Source organism: Hyla sarda, chromosome 2 (assembly GCF_029499605.1).
Source record: "Hyla sarda isolate aHylSar1 chromosome 2, aHylSar1.hap1, whole genome shotgun sequence".
NCBI lineage: Eukaryota > Metazoa > Chordata > Amphibia > Anura > Hylidae > Hyla > Hyla sarda.
This window is the reverse complement of record NC_079190.1, coordinates 431146495-431155943: the sequence shown is the minus strand read 5'-3', so window position 1 is coordinate 431155943 and position 9449 is coordinate 431146495. Positions and strand designations below refer to the sequence as shown.

At 43.3% G+C, this 9449-nt stretch overlaps 1 protein-coding gene across 2 annotated transcripts in view; it reads left to right on the top strand.

The window, feature by feature from the left end:
* Window positions 1-1966: 1966 nt before the first annotated feature.
* Window positions 1967-9449, top strand: part of NEK8 (NIMA related kinase 8) — a 112215-nt gene continuing 104732 nt past the window's right edge. For both annotated transcript variants that reach the window (XR_008889036.1, XM_056559085.1), the window contains exons 1-2: window positions 1967-2063; window positions 7923-8128. Coding sequence is in view for 1 of the 2 variants with exons in the window: in XM_056559085.1 (XP_056415060.1) it covers window positions 2017-2063; window positions 7923-8128 (253 nt within the window). In the remaining variant the exon portion in view is untranslated. The remainder of the gene's footprint in view (window positions 2064-7922; window positions 8129-9449) is intronic.

Sequence of the window (9449 nt, the reverse complement as noted above, 5' to 3'; positions counted from 1 at the left end):
TACAGTCCTATGTAAATAACCTCACTCTCCTCCCTTCAGCCTCTTGAACCTACAGTCCTATGTAAATAACCTCACTCTCCTTCCTTCAGCCTCTTGAACATACAGTCCTATGTAAATAACATCACTCTCCTTCCTTCAGCCTCTTGAACATACAGTCCTATGTAAATAACCTCACTCTCCTCCCTTCAGCCTCTTGAACATACAGTCCTATGTAAATAACCTCACTCTCCTCCCTTCAGCCTCTTGAACATACAGTCCTATGAAAATAACCTCACTCTCCTTCCTTCAGCCTCTTGAACACGCAGTCCTATGTAAATAACCTCACTCTCCTTCCTTCAGCCTCTTGAACATGCAGTCCTATGTAAATAACCTCACTCTCCTCCCTTCATCCTCTTGAACATACAGTCCTATGTAAATAACCTCACTCTCCTTCCTTCAGCCTCTTGAACATACAGTCCTATGTAAATAACCTCACTCTCCTCCCTTCATCCTCTTGAACATACAGTCCTATGTAAATAACCTCACTCTCCTTCCTTCAGCCTCTTGAACATGCAGTCCTATGTAAATAACCTCACTCTCCTCCCTTCATCCTCTTGAACATACAGTCCTATGTAAATAACCTCACTCTCCTTCCTTCAGCCTCTTGAACATACAGTCCTATGTAAATAACCTCACTCTCCTTCCTTCAGCCTCTTGAACATAGTCCTATGTAAATAACCTCACTCTCCTTCCTTCAGCCTCTTGAACATGCAGTCCTATGTAAATAACTTCACTCTCCTCTCTTCAGCCTCTTGAACATGCAGTCCTATGTAAATAACCTAACTCTCCTCCCTTCAGCCGCTTTAACATACAGTCCTATGTAAATAACCTCACTCTCCTCCCTTCAGCTTCTTGAACATACAGTCCTATGTAAATAACCTCACTCTCCTCCCTTCAGCCTCATGAACCTACAGTCCTATGTAAATAACCTCACTCTCCTCCCTTCAGCTTCTTGAACATACAGTCCTATGTAAATAACCTCACTCTCCTCCCTTCAGCCTCTTGAACATACAGTCCTATGTAAATAACCTCACTCTCCTCCCTTCAGCCTCTTGAACATACAGTCCTATGTAAATAACCTCATTCTCCTCCCTTCAGCCTCTTGAACATACAGTCCTATGTAAATAACCTCACTCTCCTCTCTTCAGCCTCTTGAACACACAGTCCTATGTAAATAACCTCACTCTCCTCCCTTCAGCCTCATGAACCTACAGTCCTATGTAAATAACCTCACTCTTCTCCCCTTAGCCACGTCCAACATACAGTCCTATGTAAATAACCTCACTCTCCTCCCTTCAGCCTCTTGAACATACAGTCCTATGTAAATAACCTCACTCTCCTCTCTTCAGCCTCTTGAACACACAGTCCTATGTAAATAACCTCACTCTCCTCAGCCTCTTGAACACACAGTCCTATGTAAATAACCTCACTCTTCTCCCCTTAGCCACATCCAACATACAGTTGCATGTAAATAACCTCCTTCCTTCAGCTGCTCCAATACACAGTCCCATGTAAATATTCCCTTTAGCTTCAAATAACCTCTCACTGCTTTCTTTAGCCCCATCTAACATACAGTCCCATGTAAATATGACTCCTCTCTCTTCAGTCGCCTCCAACATACAGTCCCATGTAAATATTCCCTTTAGCTCCAAATAACCTCTCACTGCTTTCTTTAGTCCCATCCAACATACAGTCCCATGTAAATATGACTCCCCTCTCTTCAGTCCCCTCCAACATACAGTCCCATGTAAAAGCATCACTCCTCTCCCTTCAGCTCCTCCAAAATACAGTCTTGTGTAATAACACGCAGCCCCACATAAATCCCCCTCACTACACCGCCCCCTCCCCAGCACACACGCACGCTCCGCCTTCCTGGTGCACTACACAGCGCTACATTTCGGATAGCCACGCCCATCCCCAAATACCCCCGCCCCTTAACGTGACGTCATTCCTACCAACTCCACTCTGGACCCAAACATGGAGAAATACCAGAAAATCCGGGTGGTCGGCAGAGGAGCCTTCGGGTGAGATTCCTGGGATACCAAACCCATTAGGATCTAGTCAGTCATAGCAATGCTGGGAGTTGTGCTCCTCTCACGTGACAGGGACAAGCGCTGCCTGCTAGAAGGTCATGTGATGTGCAGGACCCGTTATCTCCTGTGCTGCTGCTGATTATCAACCTGTGGGCGCAACTACTACTCCCAGCATGCCCGGGCAGCCTCAACTGGAGGACCACAGATTAAACATTACTGCCCTAATGCAGTGTTTTCCAAAAAGTATGCTTCCAACAGTTGCAAAACTACAACTCCCAGCATGCCCGGACAGCCAAAGGCTGTCCGGGCATGCTGGGAGTTGTAGTTTTGGAACAGCTGGAAGCATACTTTCTCCAGTGCAGAACTATAGGGAGTCACTAAGGATGGTCCTGCACCATCTAGTGCACTTGTGATATAGAAATGTACAGCTAAAGCAGTGTTTCCCTACCAGGGTGGCTGTCAGGGCATGCTGGGAGTTGTAGTTTTGCAACAGTATAAAGGATTAGTATCTGACTGCAGGGACCCCTGTTAAACACAAGTATAGGGCTCCTCTTGGTCAATTCATGTGCTGTGAATTCCTTCTCAATTTTCTTTTGTGTTTTTTTTTTTCCACTTGAAATAATGCTAAAAAAAACCTGCATTTTTTGAGCACTTTGGGGGAGATTTATCAAAACCTGTCCAGAGGAAAAGTTGCCTATAGCAACCAATCAGATCGCTTCTTTCATTTTTAACAAGGCCTCGGCAAATTGAAAGAAGCAATCGGACTGGTTGCTATGGGCAACTGGGCAACTTTTCCTTTGCACAGGTTTTGATAAATCTCCCCCCTTTGTGTTCGGGTTATCCAGGAAAAAACTTATATATCTCAACTGGCTAAAGAAAGTTCAACAGATTTGTAAATTACTTCTATTAAAAAATTGTAATCCTTTAAGTACTTAAGAGCTGCTGAAGTTGAGTTGTTCTTTTCTGTCTAAGTGCTCTCTGATGACACCTGTCTCGGGAACCGCCCAGTTTAGAAGCAAATTCCCCTAGCAAACCTCTTCTACTCTGTGCAGTTCCTGAGACAAGCAGAGATGTCAGCAGAGAGCACTGTTGCCAGACAGAAAACAACAACACAACTTCAGCAGCTGATAATTATTGAAAGGATTAAAAAATTTTTAATAGAAGTAATTTACAAATCTGTTTAACTTTCTGGAGCCAGTTGATATATAAGTTTTTTTTCTGGAATACCCCTTTTAGCTGTTTTTAAAGCACTTTCCCAAAATAGTGTGTTTAAGTACATGCCCCTAATGGCAGACAGCAGCGATCATGCTGATGCACAGCAATAAAGGAGTAGTCTGATATCCAAAAATGTATCCACAGGTGTCATATTGCCAGAGGTTTCGACCGCTGGGACCCTCTGTGATCTCTCACCCGGCGCCCCAGCTCTCTATGTTAATAAGTTTCGTTATACTGGTTAACCTCTTCAACCCTTCAGATGTCATGACCAATACTGATTACGGCATCAAAAGCAGTTGAGGTGCTTGTATTTACTCATTGGACCACCCACAGCACGATTGTGGGTCCGATGAGTGAAAATGCGGCCCACAGAGGAAGACTGTACAAGTAGGTCGCCGATATCACTGATCAGTGCTATACCAAAGAATAGCACTGAACATTAATATCAATCCTAAGATTGCTATAAATAGTCTCTTATAAGTATGTATAAATCGAAAATAAATTGTAAAAAAAATTGTTAAAAAATGTGGGTAAGCCCCTCCCCCAATAAAAATTAAAATCACCACTTTTTCCCATTCAAATGTTAATCATCCCATACAGTAATGTAAACATAAAAAAATGCTGATTTAGGCAAAGTTTCCACTTGGTTTTTTTTCTGGCAGTTTTTGAATATCTGCCACTGCAGTTTTTGAGCCAAAGCCAGAAATGTATTCAAAAGGAATAGGACATATAAAGGAAGGTCTTACACTTCTCCTCCCTTATGGATCCACTTCTGACTTTGGCTCCAAAACTGCAGTGGCAGGACTCCAAAAACTGCCAGAAAAAAACCAAGTGGAAACTTAGCCTAATGGTGACATCACATGCCAGAAAAAGGAATGAAAGTTATCAAAAAGTCACGTTTAAAGGGGTATTCCAGGCCCAAACTTTTTTTTATATATCAACTGGCTCCGGAAGCTGTATAGCTCTCCATGTTTTAACTGCATATTCATGTTGCACCTATATCCTTGTGCTGGCAGTGTGCTGCTGCATTCTTCTGTTGCTGTTAATCCTTCCAATAGTTATTAGCTTCTGAAGTTGAGTTGTTGTTTTCTGTCTAACTGCTCTCTGATGACTCACGTCCCAGGAGCTGTGCAGTTCCTATGGGGATATTCTCTCATCATGCACAGCTCCCGGGACGTGACATCATCATTGAGCAGTTAGACAGAAAACTTTAGAAGCTAATAACTATTGGAAGGATTACGATTTTTTAATAGAAGTAATTTACAAATCTGTTTAACTTTCCGGAGCCAGTTGAGATATATATATAAAAAAAGGTTTTGCCTGGAATACCCCTTTAAGCAAAAGTGGTATCAATAAAAACTACAAATAGTCCTGTATATAGTCCTGTATATGGAAAAATAAGTAAGTTATAGAGGGTAAGAATAGGGCAATTTTAAACATACTTACTTTTTAGTTTGAATTTAAAAAAAAAAGTAGTATAGTAATAAAAAAACATGTGAACATGGGTAACATTTTAATCATATTAACCCACAAAATAAAGAAAAAGTCAGTTTTTCCGAAAAGTGTACAGTGTAAAAACAACCCCCCCCCCCAATATTTTCAAGTGTTCTTTTCAATTCCCACCCCACTATAAGTTTTTTTGTTTTGCTTTGCCGTACGTATTTTATGGACAAATGAAAGGGGTCATTACAAAGTGTAATCGTTTGTGCAAAAAACAAGCCCTCATATGGGTTTGTGGATGGAAAATGTTATGTTATATAGAGTTTTGGGTGGCGAAAGACATTCTAAGACTGGAATTACACTTGGTTTTTTGGGGGAAATTCTGCCGCATGGCGTTTCTTCGTCCAAAAAACGCTGCAGCCAGATGTTAGCTGTAAATCAATGAGAAATCGAAAAATTATTTTTCCACTTGGCGTTTTTCAGTTTGGCAATTTTTTAATTCTTTTGGTGTTTTTTTCACTCTTTTGGCGTTTTTCAGCTCCTTGGCGGTTTTGCTAAATCACAGCATGTTGAGCCTATGGTGTTTTTCCCCCTGAAATCGTGGCGTTTTTCTCCCATAGAAGTATATGGGAGTGAAAAAACGCCAAAAAAAAACGCCATGTGGGTTTTGACTTTGGCATTTTTTCAGGCGGTTTTTATTCTCTTTTGGACTTTAGCGATCCAAAAAAGTGATGGAGATCCCATTTTTATAAAATTTCGTAGGGTACCATAAAAAAAAAATACAGTAGTGATGGAAAAAATTGTATTTAACGAAATGTATCTTTTATGACAGCATTTGTATTCATTTTTAAACAGGGATCAGTTTATGTGGGCGGGCGGGGACCTAAAAATATAGCCGACAACAATAAAAATGTAGTGTGTGTGTGTTTTTCACTTTTTTTCTTTATTTTATAGGTGGGACTACTACTCCCAGCATGGAACACACTGTTCCATGATGGGAGTAGTAGTTCCTGTACTAATTGACAGATCGTCCGGGTTCCCAGGCGATCCTTCTGTATAATTTAAAGATGCGGCCGTCCACTCTTCTATGGTCCCCTGCACTGCCGTATATATACAACTATTCATATTTCCTGCAGAGAGCTGTAATTGGTCAGATGGTTCCAGCCAATCACAACTCTGTGGGAAATATGAATAGATGTATATATACGTCAGTGCAGGGGACCATAGAAGAGCGTCCGGCCGCATCTATACATTATACAGGAGGATCACAACGGGTGTCAGGAGTGACATCCGCTGTGATCTGTTCTTACCTGCAGGTACTAAAGCTCCCAACATGGAGTACACTCTGCTCCATGCTGGGAGCTGTAGTACCTGCTCTAATAGACAGATCGCAACAGGTGTCAGAAGTTACACTCGCTGCGATATGTCTATTAATGCAGGTACTACAGCTCCCAGCATTGAGCAGAGTTGAGCAGAGTGTTGGGAGTAGTAGTACCTGCAGTTAAGGAAAGATCACAGCGGGTGTCACTCCTGACACCCGCTGTGATCGTCTTATCTATTGCAGAGATGCGGAGTGGCTCTATACAGCGCTCACATCTCTGCTCTGTACTCCAGCCAGTGATATGAATAGAACATCACTCGTGATTGGCTGCAACCATCCACTGTGATTGGCTGCAACCATCCGGCCAATCCCCACTCTGGGCGGAAAATATGAATGAGTGATGTTGTATTCACATCACTGGCCGGAGTATAGTGCAGAGATGCGACGCGACGCTCCACATCTCTGCTATATTATGGACGATCGCATCAGGTGTCACTAGTGACACCCGGGGCAATATGTCTATTAGTACAGGTACTACTACTCCCATCATGGAACAGTCTGTTCGATGCTGAGAGTAGTAGTACTACCTAAAAAATGGAAAGAAATAGAGAAAAAAAGTGAAACACACATACACACTTTATTAAAAATTTATGAAAAGTTCATTATAAAAAAATAAAAGTTTCCTTAAATAACTGTTTTCCCATCCCTACTGCATCCTTTTTTTTTGGTACCCAACACATTTTGAAAGAAACGCTAAAGGAGCCAAAAATGCAATTTCAACTCAAATGCAAAAACGCCAGAAAAAACGTCAGGCGCAGGAAATTGCACTGCCGTTTTTTGTGGCGTTTTTTTTCATTGAAAAAATTTGAAAAAAGCCAAGTGGAATCCTAGCCTAACAGCTGGAAAAGTACCTTGCACATAATTTTCCAGCTGTAAGGGCCCATTCAAACTATTCATTTTCTGAGTGGAATTCCGCTGCAGAAAATCCGTAGCCTCCCATTGTTTTTAATGGGATTCTGCTGCACCATTCACACTACGGAATTCCAGATCCCAGACTCCGCCGAAAGAATGCAAATGTTCCACTCAGAAATGCATTGCCATCTATGGAAACAGTTCATTTCCAAACTCTCAAAATCAGATTACGTACTGTGAATGAGCCCTAAGGATTTTTAGTCTATGGAACTCATCTGTAAAACAGCCCAAAATACTGTGTGTGAACAGAGACATAGGTAGAGATTGATCAAAACCTGTGCAAAGGAAAAGTGGAGTAGTTGCCCATATCAACCAATCAGATTACTACTTTTAATTATAAAAAGATCTCTGAAAAATAAGAAACCATCTAATTGGTTGCTATAGGAAACTGGTAAGGTTTTTTGGCACAGGCTTTGATCTCCCTCATAGACTCAAATGCCACAATAATGCTACTTATCTGGAAAAAAAAAAAAACATTCATCTGGGTCAGTGTTTCCCAACCAGGGTGCCTCCAGATGTTGCAAAACTACAACTCCCAGCATACCTGGACAGCCTTAGGCAGCCTTTGGCTGTCCAGACATTCTGGGAATTGTAGTTTTGCCACATCTGGAGGCACCCTGGTTGGGAAACACTGATCTATGTTAACGAAAAAAAAATTAAAAAATAATGAGCTGCAAAATCATATAACTATTGCTTGTTATGATCATTTTATAATGGTTATTATGTGGGAAATATGTGGGTTATTATGTGGTAAAAGTGGTCTATGGGGACGGCAATATCTGTGCGTTCCTACCGCTGACTGATTCATACAGTGTTGGACTTCCTCAGTGTGAACCTACCCTTACAGGTAGGTGTCTCTATGGATGAGCGTCGGTATGTGACTTGTCCGTGTCTGTCCACAGGATCGTGCACTTGTGCCTGAGAAAAGCGGACCAGAAACTAGTGATCATCAAGCAGATCCCGGTGGAGCAGATGACTAAAGACGAGCGCCTCGCCGCACAGAATGAATGCCAAGTGCTGAAACTGCTCAATCACCCAAACATCATAGAATACTATGAGAATTTTCTGGAAGACAAGGCCCTTATGATTGCAATGGAGTATGCTCCTGGTGAGTACCACAAGTTTTACTACAAAACCACATAGACCTAATACTAAGAAATGAAACCATATTCACAGCCATATTGCCTTACTTATACAAATGACAGATGCAATTTGTTTCCATAGAAGAACATGATTACAGCATCATAAAACATGACTGATTTAGGCCTCATTAAAGGGGTACTCCACCCCTAGACATCTTATCCCCTATCCAAAGGATAGGGGATAAGATGTCTGATTGTGGGGGTCCAGCAGCTGGGGACCCCACGATCTCGGCTGTGGCACCCCAGACATCGGTGCACGGAGCGAACTTCGGTGTACGGATGACTGACCATGCAGGGTGGAGGCTCATGACTTCACGGCCGTGTTGCGCTCGTGACGTTACGGCCATGCCCCCTCAATGCAAGTCTATGGATGGAAGGCCCCCTCCCATAGATTGCATTGAGGGGCGTGGCCGTGACATCACGAGCCTCCGGAGCTGAAGTGGTCATTTTTATTTTGCAATCCAAACAGAATGTTACGTTTCGGTCACAAGACCTTCATCAGACCGGATTGCTGCGGGGTAGGAGGAAAGTAGGTGATGGCAAGCAGAGCCGTGTTGTGAGCAATATAGCGTGACGACCTGTAGTCGCTATGGTGTGACATTTTTGCATCAAAAATTACGGTGTGCCTAGTCTTGATATATACTACAACATATCTCTAATATACTTTTATTTTATTTTTTTTCATTTAAAAACCGGCCACTAGGGGTCTCCCTCCTAGTTTCCAGCTGCAGCCTGGCGTGACGTCACGCCTGAAAAAGGACTGATTTTGGCCTGGCAATCAGTCCTTTTTAAGTTAGGCTGCACTCGCTCCCTGCCTGTCAATCAGACAGGTGGGAGCGAGCGCATTGGCTCCCCGGCCACTGGCTGGGAGGCCACTCCTCCCGCACATCGCCACCGCCTCGTCGCCGCCGCTGTCCCTGCACGGCCGCTGCCGGACTCTGCAGTAACTGTAAGTGTAATGAGGGAACGGGGTATGCGGGAGGGGGGGTTTGTGATGGAGGGAACGGGGTATGCGGGGGGGTTGTGATGGAGGGAACAGGGTATGGCGCGGGGGAATTTGACGGAGGGAACGGGCTAGCGCCGTAGTGCTGCAGCGCCGCTTGTAACTAACTAATAGTTTATCTACACAGGGTGCCTCCAGCCAATAGATGTCAGGGCAAGCTGGGAGTTGTAGTGGTGAAACAGCTGGAGGCACCCTGTGTAGATGAACTAAGGGCGGAAGTCCCCCCCCCCAGCAGGCATCAGTGACGTGGTGCCTGCTGGGGAAGTCTGCCTGGTAGTGAGCAC